General features: G+C 38.3%; 1 protein-coding gene and 1 non-coding gene across 7 annotated transcripts in view; both read right to left on the reverse strand.

Annotated features, from left to right (window-relative positions):
• Positions 1-22210, reverse strand: part of CCDC171 (coiled-coil domain containing 171) — a 306243-nt gene that overhangs the window by 211062 nt on the left and 72971 nt on the right. For all 6 annotated transcript variants that reach the window (XM_032307226.1, XM_032307225.1, XM_032307227.1 and 3 more), the window contains 2 exons: positions 16846-16938; positions 12621-12781 (listed from right to left, as the gene is read on the reverse strand). In XM_032307226.1, coding sequence (XP_032163117.1) covers positions 12621-12781; positions 16846-16938 — 254 coding nt within the window. The remainder of the gene's footprint in view (positions 1-12620; positions 12782-16845; positions 16939-22210) is intronic.
• Positions 2632-2738, reverse strand: LOC116571213. Its single transcript, XR_004277781.1, has one exon. It is a non-coding gene; the product is annotated as a U6 spliceosomal RNA (small nuclear RNA).

The following is a 22210-nucleotide window of genomic DNA, read 5'->3' on the forward strand; positions in this document are numbered from 1 at the left end:
ACATTTGGTAGAATTCCCCTGTGAAGTCATCTGGCCCTGGATTTTTGTTTGTTGGAAGATTTTTGATTACTGATTCAATTTCCTTGTTGGTTATCAGTCTATTCAATTTTTTTATTCCTCCCTGTTTCAATTTTGGTAGTTTGTATGTTTCTAGGAACTGATCCATTTCTTCCAAATTGTCCAATTTGTTGACATATAATTCTTCATAATATTCTCTTATAATTGTATTTCTGTGGTGTTGGTTATTTCTCCTCTCTCATTTATTCTTTTATTTATTTGGGTATTTTCTCTTTTCTTCTGGATAAGTCTGTGAGGGGATTTATCAATTTTATTAATTTTTTCAAAGAAACAGCTCCCAGTTTCATTGATCTGTTCTACTGGGGGTTTTTTGTTTGTTTGTTTCTATATCATTTATTTCTGCCCTAATCTTTATTATTTCCCTTCTAATGCTGGCCTTAGGCTTCATTTGTTGTTCTTTTCCTAGTTTCTTTAAGTATAAGTTTAGGTTGCTTATTTGAGATCTTTATTGCATCTTGAAGTCACCCTGTATTGCTATATACTTCTTTCTTAGGACCGCTTTTGCTGCATCCCACAGGATTTGGACCATTGTGTTTTCATTTTCATTTGCTTCCATGTATTTTTTTTTTTATTTCTTCTTTAATTTCTTGGTTGAAACATTCATTCTTTAGTAGGATGTTCTTTAACCTCCATCTGTTTATGGTCTTTCCAGATTTTTTTCCTGTGGAACACTTCCAAGTTTCATAGCATTGTGGTTAGAAAATACGAATGATATGATCTCGATCTTTTTGTACTTGATGAGACCTGATATGTGACCTAGTATGTGATCTATTCTGGAAAATGTCCCATGTGCACTTAAAAAGAATGTGTATTCTGCTGCTGTAGGATGATATGTTCTGAATGAATGTAACTGTTTAGATCATCTGATCTAGTGTGTAATTCAAAGCCATTTTTCCCCTGTTGATTTTCTATTTAGATGATCTGTCCATTGATGCAAGTGGGATGTTAAGTCTTCTACTATTATTATTACATTATTATGAACTCCTTTATATTTGTTATTGTTTTATATATTTGGCTGCTTCCAAGTTGGGAGCATAAATACCCACAATTGTTAGATCTTCCTGTTGGACAGACCACTTATGATGTAATGCCCTTCTTTATCTCTTGTTACAGTCTTTGGTTTAAAATCTGGTTTGTCTGGAGGTGCCTGGGTGGTGCAGTTGGTTGAGCATCTGACTCTTGGTTTCAGCTCAGGTCGTGATCTCAGGGTCTTGGGATAAAGCCCCACATCAGGCTCTGAGCTTAGCTGAAGTCTGCTTGGGATTCTCTCTCCCTCTCCCTCAGTTCCTCCCACTCCTGCCTAAAATAAATCATCTTTTAAAAAAAAAAAAATCTTTTAATTAAAATAAATAAATAAAATCTAGTTTGTCCAATATAAGTATGGATCCTCTGGCCTTCTTTTGATGTGCTTTTCCATGGTAAATGTTTTTTCTTCCCCTCACTTCCAATCTGCAGGTGTCTTTAGGTTTAAAATGAGTCTCTTGGGGCACCTGGCTGACTCAATTGACATGCAGCTCTTGATATCAGAACTATAAATTTGAGCCTATGTGGGGTGTAGAGATTATTTAAAAATAAAATCTTTTAAAAATAAAAAATAAATATAAGATGAGTCTATTGTAGACAACATATAGATAGGTCATTTTTTAATCCATTCTGATACCCTATGTCTTTCGATTGGATTATTTAGTCCATTTACATTCAGAGTAATTATTAATACATATGAATTTAGCGCCACTTTATTACTTATTTTGTCACTGTTTCTGGAGATTTTCTCTGTTCTTTTCTAGTCTTTGTGCATCTGGTTTTTCTTTCCCACTCAAAGAGTCCTCTTTAATATTTCTTGCAGGGCTGGTTTAGTGGTCACAAGCTCCTTTTAGTTTTTGTTTGTCTGGGAAGCTCTTTATCCTTCCTTCTATTCTGAATGACAGCCTTGCTGGATAGAGTATTCTTGGCTGCAAGATTTTTCCCATTCAGGATGTTGAATATATCATGCCACTCTCTTCTAGCCTGCCAAGTTTCTGTGGAAAGATCTGCTCCTAAACTTATTAGTCTTCCCTTGTAAGTTAGGGACTTCTTTTGTCTTGATGCTTTTGGATTTTTTCTTTATTTCTGTATTTTGCAAATTTAACTACACTATGTCTTGGTGTTGGCCTGCTTTTGTTGATTTCGATGGGAGTTCTTGGTGCCTCCTGATTTGGATGTCTTCTTCCTTCCCCAGATTAGAGAAGTTTTCAGCTATAATTTCCTCAAACAAACCTTCTGCCCCCTTTTCTAGCTCTTCTTTTTTTGGGGGGGACTCCTATTATATGCATGTTATTACACTTTCTGGAGTCACCAAATTCCCTAAGTCTAGTTTTATGATCCAAGATTTTTCTTTCCCTTTTTTGTTCAGCTTCATCATTTTCCATCTTCTGAGGGAATTCTATCTTTTTGTTTTTTTGACATAAAATGTATTGTTTCAGGGGCACAGGTCTGTGATTCATCAGTCTTACACAATTCACACTGCTCACCATAGCATATACCCACCCCAATGTCCATCACCCACCCCTCCCTAAAAATATGAAACACTCCTTGAATTTGTATGTCATTCTTGCGCAGAGGCCTCGCTAGTCTTCTCTGTATCATTCCAATTTTAGTATACATGCTGCCGAAGCAAGCACAGGAATTCTATCTTCTATATCACTTATTCCTTCTTCTGCTTCTTCCATCCTTGAGGTAATTACACCCAGTTTGTTTCAAATCTTGGTTATCACATTTTTTATTTGGCCTGATTTGTTTTTAGCTCTTTTGCTTCTGCAGTAAGGGTCTCCCTGATGTCTTCTATGCTTTTCTCAAGCCCAGCTTATTAACCTTATGATTGTTGCTTTAAATTCAGGATTAGGCATGTTACTTAGATCTGTTTCAATTACATTCCTGGCCATGATCTTATCTTGTTCTTTCTTTTGGGATGAAATCCTCCATTTTGGCATTTTGTCTAGGTCACTGTCTTTTTCTGTGTGTTAGTAAAACCTGTTATGTTTCCTGCTCCTGAGAGTAATGGCCTAATTAAGAAAGGTCATATAATGTCCAGAGCCTGGTACTTCAGGAAGTAGCTCTAGTGTGTATTGCATGCATTCTGCTGCTTGTTTTCTTTGCTCTATCCTTCAGGTCAGTGGTCTGCAGAGTTTCTCCTTGCCTGCAGTGGGGAGTGTTTGGACCCTGGCTAGGGTATGGAGTGTTTTAACTAGCTGTGCTCTGGTCTGCTTGTTAAGAAAATTGATACTATTCCCAGTAGAACTGAAGCTTTGCGGAACTGTATAGTCAGTAGACAAGGTACATGAAGGGGTTTGTGTTGTCTTTGGGGGGAGGGGCCCACTGCACTGATTCTTTGGTACACTTGCCTGAGAAAAGCAGTACCAGTGGAGCACAGGGTATGGGGCTTGGTGTGAGCAAGTTAGGCAACGAGTGTTGGTGCGGTGGTATTTCCTGTGAGGGGTAGGGTAAGGCAATGGTGCCAGCCAGCTCCTTTGTCCCTGGAGAGGGGAATTCCTGCTTGCTGCTGAGAAGCCCTCCCAGAAGACTGAACAATCTTCCCTCACGAGTCCCAGCTATTCCTTAGGTCACTGCCTTCACACTGTCTGTGTCCAGGTTGCTTGACCACCTTGAGCAGTGCAGTGCACTGTGGGCTCTATCACTGCCAAGCTGGCTGAGTTTTAAAATTCCATACTTTAAGGACCTGGTGTGGCAGGGACCTGCACTGGTCTTCTGGGGGAGGGTCATTAGTGCCGGGACTGATGCAGGTCTGACCCAGAAGAACAGTCACACCAGAGCACAGAAGCAGGGAATACACACTAAAGAGCCAGTGTCCAGGTTAGCAGCCCTCAGCAGGTGTCTCTGCACTTATGCTGGGGGGCAGGGGAGAAAATGGCACCTGCTGGCACCTTCATTCCCAGAGAGGCAATGTCACCTCTTTAAGATGTGCTCCAAGAAGGAGAAACCTTCTCTCCCCACGCATCTCAGGCAATCCTCAGATCACACCATCTGCCCCCAGATTACCTGGCTGCCTTCTCCACAGGAGCACAGCAGCATCCACATGGCTCCACACCAGCCACACAGTGGATCTCTAAAACTCCAGTCTTTGAGTCCTACTGATTGCAAAAACTCATAAAAATCAGCTCCTCTCACTCTCCCAGGCAATGCCTTTGGGGAAGTATTCTCTTTGTGCCTATCTCTATGCACTCTCCTCTCACTCACCTTTCTTCACGACCAGGGCTCCTTCCCCTCTGCAGCATCCACAAGCCATTTCTCCCCAAACCACATCTCCACATCTCCTACCTTCCACAAAGTGGCTTCTTCTCTCCCTCCAGTTGTGCAGTTTGTTCTGTCAGTGCTCAGATCAATTTCTTGGGTATTCAGAATGATCTGACATTTATCTAGCTGTGTTTGAGGGACCAGGCAAGCCTAATACACCATTTTGGTACCCCCCACCACCACTACAAGAAATTCTTTTCAAAAGATTTGCCTTCCTATTTAAATTTTGCTCAGGCTGGCATTAAACTGTATTTACATTCTTGTATGGACATCTGATGAAAGGCAGCTTAGAACTATTTCAGTTTAGAATTTGTTGTAGATAATCCACTAAATGGGTAATTTTAATTCAAATTAAAGGGTTGCCACTATTTTTAATCTGAGATCTTCCTGATGAACATAGTAGACCTGTTTCCTACGATTTTGAAGCTGTAATGCAGAAATAAAGTGATTCAGTATAACCAAATCTACCACTACATCCAGGCTATAATCAGATAAAGAGCTAATTCTTGAATGGCAGAAGATTTTACTCTCAAGAGTCAACATTCTTTTCTCTAGAATGAAATACAGACAACTCCAGTGCTAACCCTTTTGTATGTTCTGCTTTGGATCAAGGATATTCCAAAGTAGAATAGTTAAATATATATATGTGTGTATATATATGTATACATGTGTGTATACACACACACACACACACACACACACACGCTTCCCAGAAAGTAAGTAGAATAGTAAAAATGGATTGAAGCAGAGAAAAGATAAATACATGCAGGAATCCCAACATATAGGTAATAGAAGTTTCAAAAAAGAGAAGGTAAAGAAAACAGAAGAGAAGAAATCAGCAAAGTAATAAATACAAATATTTCCTAGAAATGAATTACTTGAGTCTTTAAAATTGAAGGAGCTATATGAATGCCCAAAATGAATGAAAAAAAAAAATCCATGCTAGGCCCATCACCGTGAAATTTCAGAACACTGGGAACATAGAGAAAATTCTAGTGTCCACAGACTATGAAAATATATACACATTATTTCTTTATCAAGCATTATAATATAAGATCGGTAAACCATTTCTAGATACTTCCCTATGTTTCCATACTTGTGACCACCCTGTACGAGTCTCCCGTGGAAAACATAGACCATATAAAAAATATCAGGAATCAAACAACTTAAGATTTCTTGACACTAGAACTTAATTAATACCCAAGTGAACTAAGAAAAAGAGAAAAGATCAAATAGACATCTTCAGAATGCAAATTTCAAAATTTTTCATCTGATGTAGAATTTCTCAAGAAGCTGCCCTACAAAGGGAGTAAATCAAACAGGGAGAGAGGGATGAGACCAGCAACAAGAAGTCCAAAATAGTAAAGAAGCAGAGAGCATCCCAAGGAAGATGGGAATGGGAAGTCCTAGGGATGACAGTGGCAGGGAGCCTAAAAAACAGTTAGTCCAGGATGGAGAAGGTGGGGAGAAGGATGGATGTCTCTTACAAGAAACTTAAAACAATAGAATTGCTGAGGAACAGGAACATAATGAGGGATTATTCAGTCATATTAGAGAGTTCAAGAGTAATTCAGTGTTTGGTGCAATAAACAACAAAGAATATAATAAACTGTGCCATGAAGAAAAATAAAGATAACTTACCAAGAAAAATAAGTTATAGAAAAAAATACCCCCAAATAGAACCCCTTAGGTAGGATGGGGGGAGGGTCGGAATTAAGTGTGTGCTGTGTGGGAGAAGGGTACAATAGAGATAATACGTAAGCAGTTGTGGGGGGAGGTAAAACAGGTAATATCTAACAGTGGGAACTAAAAACATGGCAGGATATGCATGTTATTCAGAAACAGGAAATTAAACATCAGAAGAAACAGCAATAAGAATTAAAAGCAGTTGCCTCAAGGGAGTGGAAATGGGTAGTAGAGAGCAAGGGGCATGAGACTGTTGACCTTGCCATATTCTTTTACTTTTAGACTATATACAAGCTAATTTGATAAAGTCAAAATTTTAAATAGAAATTATTACCACTCAACAAATATAAAATTAAATGACTCCGTCACTTGGTGCTGGGTTCAAGTTCGAACTGGGTCCACTGAAATAGGGGGACACTCCCTGCTGTCACCAGTGTCACATACAACCCAGGAAGTTGTCAGGTCCTAGGAGTCTGGCAAAGCCCCACCAAGGGTAAAGAGTTAGGCAGGAGTATAACAAAGGTTAAAGGGAGCCCCAACTCTTTGAACTCCAAAGGAGAAGCATCAGGACTTGGCCAGTGGAGGATTTAGCAAGAAAAGTGAAGGGAGAGGAAGGAAACCTGTAGCTAAGGTGCCTTCTTTCCTGCTAGATTCCCATTCTATTATTTTTCTAAAGGAGCTCAACTAAAAACTTCACCACAGGGTGCTTTAACAAATATTCATCTTTGGTCTTTTATACAGAATGTACACACTAATACTGCTAATAAATCATAATACTTTTGTTATTTTTATACTTTTGGATGATATATTTATTTTTTTTAAGATTTTATTTATTTATTTGACAGAGAGAGAGAGAGAGAGAGATCTCAAGTAGCCAGAGAGGCAGACAGAGAGAGAGGAGGGAGCAGGCTCCCTGCTGAGCAGAGAGCCTGATGTGGGGCTTGATCCCAGGACCTTGGGATCATGACCTGAGCCGAAGGCAGAGGCTTTAACCCCCTGAGCCACCCAGGCACCCCTAGATGATATATTTAGAAAAATAAAGAAATTCCTAAATAATGAGTGTAATGAAATAACTAAATTGAGATTCAGTCCTTTCAGTATATCTTTGATAGTCCTGTTTTAAATTTAATTTTAAACTAGATTTAAAGTTATCATGAGCTCCTTCCCTCCATCACTGCCCACCAATCAGTTACCACAGCTAATGAACACCTGACATACAGAAAACTCTAAGAAGTTTATTGAAAAGCTTTAGTTTCATACTATAACTTTTAGATGCAAAAAAAAAAAAGATTTATAATTAAGAATATTTAACTACAGAAATAAAGAACAGATATATATCCTATCTAAAATTATATATCGAATATATATATTTATTAAAATAGCCCTTTTTAAAAAGATTTTATTTATTTATTTGGGAGAGAGAAACATAGCGAGAGAGGGAACACAAGCACAGGGGATGGGAGAAGGAGAAGCAGTCCTCCCTCTGAGAAGAGAGCGTAATGTGGGGCTCGATCTCAGGACTCTGGGATCATGACCTGAGCCAAAGGCAGACGTTTAATGATTAAGCCACCAAGCGCCCCAAAACAGCCTGTTATTGTTATCAAATTCTTAACTGAGCTCTTTAAAATATATATGTAAAATATATGTAAATATATATATATATTCCTTTTAAAATACATGTATACATATACATTCCAACTAAAATAAGTTCATGCAGAAAAGTTCACTGTTATGAAACTGTTGACCAAAATTATAAATCCAAACTAGACACACAGCCTTCTTCTCTTGACCTAGATCCACCCGGGAAAAAACAAGCTTAAGAACTGTAACCACAGGCAAAGTTCAGGCAGCATTTTCTCTATAACATCATCATTACCAGTTTTGCTAAATTAGTTTTATCCAACAGGTAAAACAATGTCCTACCCCAAAACTCCCTGCTCTCAGAGTTGTAAAATAAAGGTATCACTTACCTTAAAGACCTAAAATCTACCAAGTTTCTTTTGGAACACATTATCCAAAACTTAGAGCTACTTTGAAAAATTAATATTTGACAGTTTGTGACTCTAAAATATTTTTAAATGTTCTTTAAAGAGGATTCTGAAGGAAAGTCAGAAGCACAAATAGAAAATAAAATAACTGAACTAATCGCCCCTCATGTCATACCATTTCTTCTAACACCACACATCACTGGAACGGAAGTGGCAGTGAATGCAGAGAAAAGGAAGATATGATGGGGAAGAGAAGTCACAGGAACTGAGTTGCAAAATGAGAAGTGGGTTTTAACTACTATTTAATTTTTATTGTTTATTATTATTAACTTTATTATAATAGTAGATATATAGGGATAAAGAACAGATAGGAGATGTTGTGTTAAAGTATTTAGGATTGTTAGCTGGTGCTTAGTTGAAATATGTAACTAGTACTTAGAATTATTAGTTGACACTTACTTATTGGAATACAAAATTTGCATAAAATATTTCAAGCACCAAAACACAACTAATAGCAAAACAAATAAGGGGAGAATCTGCTTTGGGGTCCAGTGAGAAAAGTACATAGGTTGGATGGAATAGACAAGTGATGGGTATTAAGGAGGGCACTTGTTATGATGAGCCCTGGGTGTTATATGTAAATGACAGATCACTGAACTCCACTCTTGAACCAATATTGAACTATATGTCAATGCACTAGAATTTGAATTTAAAAAAAAAAAAAGAAAGGAAAGTTACGTAAGTCAAAATCTTGGAGCTTGGGGCTCCTAGCTGGCTCAGTCAGTGAAGCATGCAACTCTTGATTTGGGGTTATGAGTTCATGCCCCACGTTGTGGGTAGAGTTTATTTAGAAAAAAAAAGAATCCTCAGCTTAATTGTTAGCAGGTCCTTTACAATTCCTCTAGCCCAACTTTTGCAGGACTCTCTTCTTCAATATCCATAAGAAAGAATCACCCACCTTCTGTTCTGAACTTCCCAAGGCAGGGAGCTCATTAGGTCCCCAAAAAGCCTATTATTTCATTATTGAGAGAATTGTTTGGGAGTACAGTCTGGCTTCTAACAGTTTCACTTGTAGGTCCTAATTATTACTTCAAAGCAACAGTAAAGAAGCCTGCACTATATTCGTGGGGCGCCTGGGTGGCTCAGTGGGTTAAGCCTCTGCCTTCGGCTCAGGTCACGATCTCAGGATCCTGGGATCGAGGCCCACATCTGGCTCTCTGCTTAGCAAGGAGCCTGCCTTCCCCTCTCTTTCTGCCTGCCTCTCTGCCTACTTGTGATCTCTCTCTCCCTCTCTCTGTGTCAAATAAATAAACAAAATCTTAAAAAAAAAAAAAAAGCCTGCACTATACATAAAGGTTCCTAAACAGATTTATATATAAAAATGGACAGATTCAAACAGTGGTTCATAGGAAATTAAGAGGGTGAGTCTTAAGAATAACATTCACAATATGTCATCTAAGTCATCCCAAAAAAATTCAGTTCAGAATTACTGGTTTAGGGGTATCTGGGTGTTTCCATTGGTTAAGCATCTGAGTTTGCCTCAGATCATGATCTCAGAGTCCTGGGACCAGGCCCAGCATTAGGCTCCCTGATCAGTAAGGAATCTGGTGATCCCTCTCCTTTTATCCCTCTCCCCCTGCTTGTGCCTATGCTCTCTCTCTCACTCTAATAAATACATAAAATCTTGGGAAAAAAATAATAAAGAATTCCTGGTTTAAAATATTATAAGCATTACTACTAAAAGTAATCTCAGGGTGTCTGGTGGCTCAGTGGGTTAAAGCCTCTGCCTTCGGCTCAGGTCATGATCCCAGGGTCCTGGGATCGAGCCCCACATTGGGCTCTATGCTCAGCAGGGAGACTGCTTCTTCCTCTCTCTCTCTGCCTGCCTCTCTGCCTACCTGTGATCTCTGTCAAATAAATAAATAAAATTTTTAAAAGTAATCTCAGAGATTTTAAATTTTTCAACATCGGTCTCTTTTTTTAATTTAAATTCAATTGGGACGCCTGGGTGGCTCAGTTGGTTAAGCAGCTGCCTTCGGCTCAGGTCATGATCCCAGCGTCCTGGGATCGAGTCCCACATCAGGCTCCTTGCACAGCAGGGAGCCTGCTTCTCCCTCTGCCTCTGCCTGCCATTCTGTCTGCCTGTGCTCGCTCTCTCCCCCTCTCTCTCTCTGTGATAAATAAATAAAATCTTAAAAATAATAATAATAATTTTTTTTTAAAGATTTTATTTATTTATTTGACAGAGAGAGAAATCACAAGTAGGCGGAGAGTCAGGCAGAGAGAGAGAGAGAAGCAGGCTCCCGCTGAGCAAAGAGCCCGATGCGGGGCTCGATCCCAGGACACTGAGATCATGACCTGAGCCGAAGGCAGCGGCTTAATCCACTGAGCCACCCAGGCGCCCCTAATAATAATAATTTAAATTCAATTAATTAGCATATAATGCATTACTGGTTTCAGAGGTAGAGGTCAGTGATTCATCCGTCTTACAGAACACCCAGTGCTCATTACATCAAATGCCCTCCTTAATGTCCACCACCCAGTTACCCCATCCCCCCACCCCCTCCCACTCAGCAACCTTGTTTGTTTCCTAGGATTGAGAGACTTTTATGGTTTGTCTCCCTCTCTGATTTCGTATTGTTTTATTTTTCCCTCTCTTCCCCTATGATCCTGTTTTGTTTTTCAAATTCCACATATGAGTGAGATCATATGATAACTGTCTTTATCTGACTTATTTTGCTTAGCAAAATACCCTCTAGCTCCAACCACGTCATTGCAAATGGCAAGATTTAATTTTTTTGATGGATGAATAGTATTTCTTTTTATATATATACACTACAACTTTTTTATCCATTCATCTGTCAATGAACATCTAGGTTCTTTCTACAGTTTAGCTATTGTGGACACTGCTGCTGTAAACATTGGGGTGCACGTGCTCCTTTGGACCACTACATGTGTATCTTTGAGATAAATACCCAGTAATGCTATTGCTGGGTCATTGGATAGCTCTATTTTCAACTTTTTGAGGAACCACCATACTGTTTGGAAAACAGAGTGGCTGCACCAGCTTGCATTCCCACCAACAGTGTTAAGAGGGTTCCCCTTCCTCCACATCCTCTCCAACTCTGTTATTTCCTGACTTGTTAATTTTAGCCATTTTGACTGGTGTGAGGTGTGCTATCTTATTGTGGTTTTGATTTTTATTTCCCTGATGCTGAGTGATGTTGAGCATTTTTTCATATGTTTGTTGGCCATCTGGATATCTTCTTTGTAGAAATGTCTGTTCATGTCTTCTGCCCATTTCTTGATTGGATTACTTATTCTTCAGGTGTTTGAGAAGTTCGTTATAAATTTTAGATACTAGCCCTTTATCTGATAAGACATTTGCACATTTCTTTTCCCACTCTGTCCTTTGTCTTGGTTTTGTCAACTGTTTCCTTTGCTCTGCAAAAGCTTTTTACCTTGATGAAGTCCATATGGTTCATTTTTGCCTTTGTTTCCTTTACCTTTGGAGATGTATCTAGCCAGAAGTTGCTGTGGCCAAGGTCACAGAGGTGGCTGCCTCTGTGCTCCTCTAAGATTTTGATGGATTCCTGTCTCACACTTGGGTCTTTCATCCACTTTGAGTCTGTTTTTCAACATCATTCTTTCAAGTCAGTCTTTCAAGCGTCATATTTATGATTTTGCCACACCCATAATAATCACTACTATTTAATAATACTTTAATTCATTTCTTAAGTTAAATGAAGTATTTTAAGATAAACCTTGATATTGTTATTATAAGTGGGAAACCATTATCTATTTGTCATAGACAAACTAACATTAAATATAAATACATAACTCTAATGTACCAACCTATTATCATGTCATGTACCAATGGTGGTATGCATTCCAGCCTATAGGAAGAAATGGTTTAGAATATCTCCTATCAAATTTTTTGGAAACATATTAAAGAATTATAAACTTTTTAAAGCATCCCACAGAACATTCCAGATGAAAGGCTTTTGAATTGAAAAACATTAAAATCAGGAGGAGTCAAAAAGACCCTGTCTACCACTTATTAGTTGCGTGTCCCCATTAAGCCTCAATTTTCACATCTGTAAAATAAGGATTAAAGGAGCAGCTACCTCATGGTGTGTTCTATAAATTGAATGAAATCATGCAATGCTAGAAAGCAGGTGAGCAAAGAGTGCTATTAGCCCCTACTACTATTATTTCTGTAGTATGAGAAAATCTCAAACATTAGCCCATCTCCATATAGACCTTTTTTAGGTGGCCTAGAAATCAAGATCTTTAAGATACTGTATTATATCAATAAATGCAAAATACATTAACACATTTACTCTCTAGTGTTAAAAACTGCACTTCAGAAACTACATGGACTAGCCATTATACTTCAAAAGCCAAAAAAAGCATTTCCATGTTTACCTATACAGAGAAGTCTAGGTATGTTTTATGAAATCATTTATCTGCAATCTAGCACAGACACTAATGAGAGCTATATCTAAAATACTACACCGTCATACTCATGTAAGCTTCATAAATTCTTTATAAAGAATTCTACAATAAAACACTTACAAACTCAGTTTTGCAAAGCTCTCTTGCGCGTTATGCTTTTCTCGCTCATATGCACTTTCAACTTCTTTGAATTCATTCTTGATCATTTCCAAATCTGCAACAGCTTCTGCTTGGCTGGCCTTTTCCACCTGCAAAGCGCCTTCAAGGTCTCGAATCCGTAACTGCCAGATGACAGAGAAGTAGTTAAAACGAGCAAGGAAATGCTAGCTTCAAAGGCTAGTCAGACTGAATAGAGCTATTTATCAGCAGCAGTTTATCATTCATCCAAACACTTCTTCCTTTCTGCTTTGGTTTAAAAAGGAAAATAAACAAAAGACAGTGTATTCCCTTTCTCAACGTGTTTAATGGAAGGGAGGAAGAGGGGAAGAATAGTTAACTGTGCTATAGAAATGCCTGATCAAAGTGCTGAATTTTGACCTACTATTCCATTTGGAGACTTCTTTTATAAAACATAATGAAATTAGTGGTTTGAGGAAACAAAAGGGAAACAGTCTTCCCCTCTTATGAGAAACATCATTACAGTCCCATGTTTAGAAGCCCATGAAAGTTAACATCTTTTTTATTCCTAGAGATTTTTTACTATAGAAAAGTAAAACTTGTATTACTTGTTTTTATTACTTGTATTACCAAATATACTCTTTGACTAAAATATTAATGAGTGTAGTTATATGATATCTAGGATTTGCTTCAAAATGCTATGGGGCTGGGGAGTAGATGGGGGGAGCGGTGAGGGGGTGGGGGGGCCATTGTACCATTCTCTCTACTTCTGCATATACTTGAAACTTTACATAATAAAACACTTTGATAGATTCTACATAAACATCGACAGTAGAACAGATAAACAATTACATTCCCATTAAAGAATAACATGTAGCTATAAAATAAAGCTGTAAAACAACTTTTGAAAAGGAAGCTCTCCATGTGGCTCTCCATGTGGTGTTAACACAGACTGAAAAAGCAAAGTCCACATCAGTGTATACAGTATGCTATATTTTGGGTAAACAAGTGGGAAAAATTAAGTAGCAGGCAACATGGTGGAGCTAAAGGAGCAATAGGAGTGAAAGCAAGAGTTCTCGATCATTTAATATTGTTTGGATTTTTGAACAGGTGGATATTTTACCTTTTTCAGAAAATTAAATTTAAAAACTAAAAAATAGACTGCTAAGGCCAGAAAAAGTGGGGAGTGGTAGAAAATGTTTTACACTAAATAGAATATGGGCTTCAGAACCATAAAGCTCACAGCTCTATAAACCTTTGAGACCTGTAGTATATTACTAAAACTCCAAAGGCCAGAGGTTCCTCATCTGTAAACAATAAATAATGGTGGTAATAATAATAACAAACAGACTACCTACAGGGTTATTACAAAGATCTAATGAGATAATATTCATCTAATATATATTTAATATTACATATGTATATATGTTTATTTAATAAATTTTTGGATAAATATTTATTCAGCACTTAATATGTGCCAGGCAGTGAGCTAGTGCTCAAGATATACAATAATCACGAAAATAGACAGTCCTAGTTTCAAGGAGCTCCTAGTCTTTAGGAGAAGAGAGATCATGACAGAATGTGGTGTTTCCTATCACAGAAACAGGCACAAAGGGCCATGAAATCAGAGGAAAGCTAAGAACAAGCCTCCTGGGGAGGGCAAAAGCCAATCCGAGGTAAGAAAGATGAAGTCACCAAGAAAAGAAGCCTAGAACAACAGGAAATTGTTTTGTAAATCAATCCATACAAACAGTAAGCACCAGAAATTATTATTTGTAATTCTTCAAAAATATTTTGGAATAATCAAAACATTCTTACACTAAAGTAAGGACACAGAATAGAGCTGGAGATACAGCTTGGTAAATTTTCAAATTTGGTCTTTTAAATTTTATCTTTCTTTGCTGTTTTGTCTGAATCCAATGTTGACAAGTGAAATAATAGATCTAGAAAACATTTTCTTCTGTCTGCATTGCTATCTTCTTTCAGAAAATAAGCACACTCAATCACAAATGATAAACCAAGCCAACTGAAAGAGAAGTCGGCTTCAAATTAATAATTTTGAGTCAACTCTTTGATTCTATTTTCTCATTTTTATGAGAATGAATTTAACAACATATTTCAAACATACATTTAACTACAGTTTATGCTAAAATGGTGATTAATTACAACTATTTAGTGGTCTCATTTGCTTTTAAACTAATCTGAAACTGAATTTTACTAGATGTACCTCACTGGAAATACTTGTCAATATTTATAGATATATGGGTCAAATATAAACTTTGGCTTTTTTCTGCATCATAATGTGGAGTTAAATATCAAATATAAATTTTAATAAAAAATATACATGTAATAATCTTTATTTTTGTAGCTAATAACTATATATCCCCAGGTATATATTATAACTACATTGAAAAACTTAATTTGGAATTATACTTCCTTCATAAATTTAAAATTTTAGGCTTATTGCTTATTGATGCCATTTTGGGTGATTCAATCATTTAAAAAAAAAAAAGGTAGGGGCACTTGGGTTACTCAGTCAGTTAAGTGTTTAACTCTTGATCTCAGCTCTGGTCTTGATCTCAGGGTCATGAGCTCAAGTCCCTCACTGGGATCCAGGCTTAGCTTGCACAAGTTTGCTTAAAATACAAAATGCACTCAAATACATGGACCTGAGAATTTTACACGTAAGGGGGACATTTCATTAAAGATAGAAATTTTTAAAAATTTTATTATATAATTCTTATAAGCTTAATTGCATCCTATATTAAGACCCATTTAAACAATAAGGTATAATTTTGCAAAGTTTATTAAAATTTAATGTAAGGGATGGGGCGCCTGGGTGGCTCAGTGGGTTAAGCCGCTGCCTTCAGCTCAGGTCATGATCTCAGGGTCCTGGGATCGAGTCCCGCATCGGGCTCTCTGCTCAGCAGGGGGCCTGCTTCCTCCTCTCTCTCTCTCTGCCTGACTCTCAGTGTACTTGTAATTTCTCTCTGTCAAATAAATAAATAAAATCTTTAAAAAAAAAAAAAAAAAAATTTAATGTAAGGGAAAAGTGTAAATCTTAAAAATAATTCAAATTAAATTAAGGAACTGAGGGGAACCTGGCTCAGTCAGGAGGGCTTGTGATCTCAGGGTTCTGAGTTCAAGCCCCATGCTGGGTGTGGAGCCTACTTCAAAAAAAAATTAATAAACTAAGACGTTAGATTTCTGGAACTTCATATGAAACTTTACACACAACACAGGCCATGGGCCAGACATGGTCCATGGGCAGTAGTTTGCCAAGCCCCAGTTGGAATGCCTTCACTTCCCTTAGAAATTACTTCTCATTCTCTAAGACCTGGAGGACACTTTGCTTAGGATTCCTTCAATTAATTCCCCTCTCAGATATAACCTTCTTTATTATGCTTTCATAACATTTTATATTTTAGTATTTTATGTTTCTACCCGTACATTTATCTATATATCTATACAGATGCAGACAAATATACAGTATTTCAGATAAAGGAAGTAAGTTCCAAGAGTCGTTTCTTCGCCGTTATACCTTCAGCTCTTAATACAAGTGACAAGCAGTGTGCACAGGATATACACTCTATAAATGAAGGTGCATATTTTTTTAAATGTTTGCAAAAAGAAATTCATCCCATGGCTCTTGATGAAAGGAACACTCTGATCAGCAAATCATTCTGTTACAGGCCAGATGGTAAATACTTTGGACTTTGCAGGCCATAATGTCTCTGTTACAATCATCCCCCTTTGCCACTACAGCCCAAAAGCCCCACAGACAAGACAAAACCCCCTTGAACAGGCAGTGGGTGAGATATGGCCTGTGGGCTAGAGTGTGCCAATCCCTCCTCTAACAAAACCAGGCTCAGCCATATCCTGATAGCAAAATGAGTGTCTTAACAATATGCTATCCATTCTTTTTTTTAAATTGTATTTATTTATTTGAGAGAGAGAGAGAGAGAGAGTACCTGGGGGAGAGGCGAAGGAAGAAGGAGAGAATCCTATGTAGACTCTGCACTGAGCTCAGAACCCCTCATGGGGCTCGATCCCATGACCTTGAGATCATGATCTGAGCCTAAATCCAGAGTCAGGGCCTTGACTGACTGAGCCCCACCAGGTGCCCCTACGCTACCCATTCTAAATGTAAACCTGAGCTGTCTGAACAGAATGCTCCTTTTCCCAACTTAATAAAATCCACACAAAAGAATTTTTGTTTACATTTTACCTGAATAATTTCAGAATTAAATTTTGATTCCAAATGTGCTGCTCTCTCTGCTTCAATATTTTCTTCTAGTTTCCTCACTCTTAGAGTAGTTGCCTAAAAACAAATTCAAAGTTTAAACTCACAAACATTGGTATTTAAAGTGGACATAGATCTTTGCACCACAGGGATGGAGCTAGAGAGTATAATAATGCTAATGAAATAAGTCACTTAGAAAAAAACAAATACCGGGGCGCCTCAGTGGCTCAGTGGGTTAAGCCTCTGCCTTTGGCTCAGGTCATGATCCCGGAGTCCTGGGATCGAGTCCCACATCAGGCTCCCAGCTCCATGGGGAGTCTGCTTCTCCCTCTGACCTCCCCTCTCATGCTGTCTCATTCTGTCGCTCTCTATCAAATAAATAAATAAAATCTTTAAAAAAAAAAAAAAAACAAATACCATAGGACTTAATTTGTATGTCAAATTTAGGAAACAAAACAAATAAGCAAAGGAAAAAAGAGAGAGAGAGACAAACCAAAAAATAGACTTGACTAGAGAGAACAAACTGAGGGTGACCAGAGGAGAGGTAGGAGCCAGGATGGGTAAAATAAGTGATGAGGATGAAGGAGGACACTTACTCATGATGAGCACCGAGTCATGTATAGAACTGCTGGATTTTGTGCCTGAAACTAACATAGTACCGTATGTAAACTAAACTGGAATTAAAATTAAGGATTTTTAAAAAAAACATGAATGTGGATCACACTTTAGGTTACCATAGCCTCATTTTTGAGGCTATAAAAAAATGAGGCTATAAATGTAAAAGGCACATTAAAAAATCATGTGAAAATCATGCTCGGGGAGAATGCTCCAGACCTTGCTTTTTTAATTTTTTGACATATAATCTATATATAATAAACTGCACATATTTAAAAGAGTGTAATTTTATACACACACACACACACACACACACACACACACGTGTGCGCCTCGGTGGCTCAGTTGTTAAGCATCCGCCTTCAGCTCAGGTCATAAGCCCAGGGTCGAGGGATCGAGCCCCTCATTGGGCTCCCGGCTCAGCAGAAAGTTTGCTTCTCCCTCACCCACTCCCCCAGCTTGTATTCCCTCTCTCACTGTCTCTCTCTGTCAAATAAATAAAATAAAATCTGAAAAAAAAAAGTGTATCTATAAAAAAGTATATCTATATGTATCTATATAGATACATACATGCACACCCATGGAATCACTGCCATAATGAAGATAAGAAATATTCCCAAGACCCCTAAAAGATTCCTTGTATCTCTTGGTAATGTCTTCATCCAGCTCTCACCAACCCCCATCCCCACCCCCAAGTAACCACTGATCTGCTTTTTGTCACTACTGATCACTTTGTATTTTCCAGAATTTCATATAAGTTGAGTCATAGAGCGTGTACTCTTTATTGCCTGGCTTCTTTCCCCCAGCATAACTATTCTGAGATTCACCATGTGGTTGCATTTATCGATAGCTTATTTCTTTTTACTGTTAAAGTGTTCACTGTGTTGATGAGACACCACACTGATTTATCTGTTCACCAATTCATGTACATTTGCCTTGTTTCCAGTTTGTGCTGTTACAAATGAAACTGCTATGAGCCTTCACATACAAGTGTTTATATAACACTTTGATTTCTTAGAGCCATAAAGTGAAGGGAAGAATGACAGGGTCACATGGTGGGTGTATGTTAATGTTTTATGAAACCTCCAAACTTTTCCAGCTTGCTTATAATTTTATACATCCTCTCCAACACTTGGCATGGTCAATTTTTGTTTTTTCATTTTGGAGGAGGAGGGGATTTAAGACCTTCAAATAGACATGTAATGGCATTTCACTTCAGTTTCAATTTGCATTTCCCTAATAACTAATGCCATTGAACATCTTCTCAAATATTTATTTACCATTTGCATATCTTCTATGGTGAAGTATCTCTTCAGATCTTCTCTCCACTTTTTTTTTTTGTTATTTTTATTTTTATTTTACCTTTATTAACATGTAATGTATTATTTGCCCCCAGAGGTACAGGTCTGTGACTCATCAGGCTTACAGATTTCACAGCACTTACCATACATAGCACATGCCCTCCCCAATGTCTATAACCCAACCACCCTATCCCTATTCCCCCACCCCAACAACCCTAAGTTTGTTTCTTTTTTTTTTTTTAAGATTTTATTTATTTACGTGACAGAGAGAGATCACAAGTAGGCAGAGAGGCAGACAGAGAGAGAGAGGAGGAAGCAGGCTCCCTGCCGAGCAGAGAGCCCGATGCGGGACTCGATCCTAGGACCCTGAGATCATGATCTGAGCCGAAGGCAGCGGCTTTAACCCACTGAGCCACCCAGGCGCCCCCTAAGTTTGTTTCTTGAGATTAAGAGTCTCTTATGGTTTGTCTCCCTCCTGTTTCATTTTTTCCTTCCCTACCCCGCACAACCCCTGCCCTGCCTCTCAAATTCCTCATATCAGAGAGATCATATGTTAACTATCTTTCTCTGACTTATTTTGCGTAGCAAAATACCCTCTGGTTCCATCCACGTCATCACAAATGGCAAGATTTCGTTTCCTTTGATGGCTGCATAGTATTCCGTTGTGTGTATGTGTGTGTGTGTGTGTGTGTATATATGTGTGTGTGTATATATGTATATATACATGTATACATATACACACATATACATGTATATACACACATATGTATATATGTGTATCTATACATATGTGTGAATATGTATACACACGTGTGTATATACATGTATACATACACGTGTGTATATACATGTATACATACATATGTGTGTATACATGTGTATATGTATACATGTATATATATGTGTGTGTGTGTATATATATATATATGTATCTCTCCATCTTTATCCATTCATCTGTTGATGGACATCTAGGTTCTTTCTACAGTTTGGCTATTGTGGACATTGCTGCTATAAACATTTGGGTGCATGTGCCCCTTCAGATCACTACATCTGTATCTTTGGGGTAAATATCCAGTAGTGCGACTGCTGGGTCACAGGGTAGCTCTATTTTCAACTTTTTGAGGAACCTCCATACTGTCTTCCAGAGTGGCTGCACCAGCTTACATTCCCACCAACAGTGTAGGAGGGTTCCCCTTTCTCCGCACCCTCACCAACATCTGTCATTTCCTGACTTGTTAATTTTAGCCATTCTGACTGGTATCTCATTTTGGTTTTGATTTGTAGTTCCCTGATGCCGAATGATGTGGAGCACTTTTTCATGTGTCTGTTGGCCATCTGGATGTCTTTTTTTTTTTTTTTTTAGTATTAGCATTTTTTAAAATTTTATTTAGTTTTTAATTAAACATATAACATATTTTTATCCCCAGGGGTACAGGTCTGTGAATCACCAGGTTTACACATTTCACAGCACTCATCATAGCACATACCCTCCCCAATGTCCATATCCCCACCACCCTCTCCCATCACCCCTACCCCCAGCAACCCTCAGTCTGTTTTTTGAGATTGAGTCTTTTATGGTTTGTCTCCCTCCCAATCCCATCTTCTTTCATTTTTTTTCTTTTCCTACCCCCCAAGCCCCTCACATTGCATCTCCACTTCCTCATATCAGGGAGATCATATGATAGTTGTCTTTCTCTGATTGACTTATTTCGCTAAGCATAATACCCTCTAGTTCCATCCACATCGTCACAAATGGCAAGATTTCATTTCTTTTGATGGCTGCATAGTATTCCATTGTGTGTATATACACCACCTCTTCTTTATCCATTCACCTGTTGATGGACATCTGGATTCTTTTCATAGTTTGGCTATTGTGGACATTGTTGCTATAAACATTAGGGTGCACGTGCCCCTTCGGAGCACCACGTTTGTATCTTTGGGATATATACCCAGTAGTGCAATCACTGGGTCATAGGGTAGCTCTATTTTCAGTTTTTTGAGGAACCTCCACACTGTTTTCCAGAGTGGTTGCACCAGCTTGCTTTCCCACCAACAGTGTAGGAGGGTTCCCCTCTCTCTGCATCCCGGCAAGCATCTGTCATTTCTTGACTTGTTAATTTTAGCCATTCTGACTGGTGTGAGGTGGTATCTCATTGTGGTTTTGATTTGTATTTCCCTGATGCTGAGTGATGTGGAGCATTTTTTCATGTGTCTGTTGGCCATCTGGATGTCTTCTTTGCAGAAATGTCTGTTCATGTCCTCTGCCCACCCATTTCTTGATTGGATTATTTGTTCTTTGGTTGTTGAGTTTGGTAAGTTCTTTATAGATTTTGGATACTACCTCTTTATCTGATATGTCATTGGTAAATATCTTCTCCCATTCTGTCAGTTGTCTTTTCATTCTCTCCAATTTTTAATTGGGTAGTTTTCTTTTTTTTCCCCCAAGATTTTATTCATTTATTTGAGAGAGAAAGATAGTGAGAGAGAGAGCACAAGCCTGGGAAAGAGGCAGAGAGAGAGAGAGAGAAGCAGACTCCCTCACCAGCATGGGGCCTGACGAGGGGCTCTATCCCAAGACTCTGGGATCATGACCTGAGCCAAAGGCAGACCCTTAACTGACTGAGCCACCCACACGCCCCTGTTTGTTTTCTTATTATTGAGTTTTTTTTTTTAAGATTTTATTTATTTATCAGAGAGAGAGAGCAAGCGAGCACAGGCAGATAGAATGGCAGGCAGAGGCAGAGGGAGAAGCAGGCTCCCCGCTGAGCAAGGAGCCTGATGTGGGACTCGATCCCAGGACGTTGGGATCATGACCTGAACTGAAGGCAGCTGCTTAACCAACTGAGCCACCCAGGCGTCCCTTATTATTGAGTTTTAAGAGTTTATATGATCTGCATACAAGTCATTTACTGGATATGTGATTTGCAAATATTTACTCCAAGTCTACAGCTTGTCTCTTCATACCATTAAAAGCGTCTTTCATGAAACAGAAGTTTTCATTATCCTTAAGTCCAATTTATCAATTTTCAGGCAGGAGTCAACTTCTGGCCAGGATTAGAAGTCAGAAGCTTTATTTCTGAAAGCCATTTCTGTTGAGAAAATGCAACCATGGGAAGCACTGGATTCCTAGTCTCAAAGAGGGAACGGTCATGGCCAAAAGCCTGCTGGGGGCTGGGCAAGTAGGGTTACAGGGACACACCCCCCCCATTGCAGATGTCTCAGGATAACAGTAGCAAAGAAAACCATGCCTAAAGTCCCGTCTGTCAAATAAGGATGGTTCAACAGTGATGGAGTAAGGCATTACTAATTTCATTTCCTTTTCAAGTAAAATCTGGACAAGAAGTAAGTTTCTATTAATTATATTTACTTTATCATTTAGCTTAAGCTGAAGTTTTTTTTAATGCGCAACTTGATTAATTGCTTTTTCCTCTCTC

The sequence above is a fragment of the Mustela erminea genome, chromosome 12, assembly GCF_009829155.1.
Source record: "Mustela erminea isolate mMusErm1 chromosome 12, mMusErm1.Pri, whole genome shotgun sequence".
Lineage (NCBI taxonomy): Eukaryota > Metazoa > Chordata > Mammalia > Carnivora > Mustelidae > Mustela > Mustela erminea.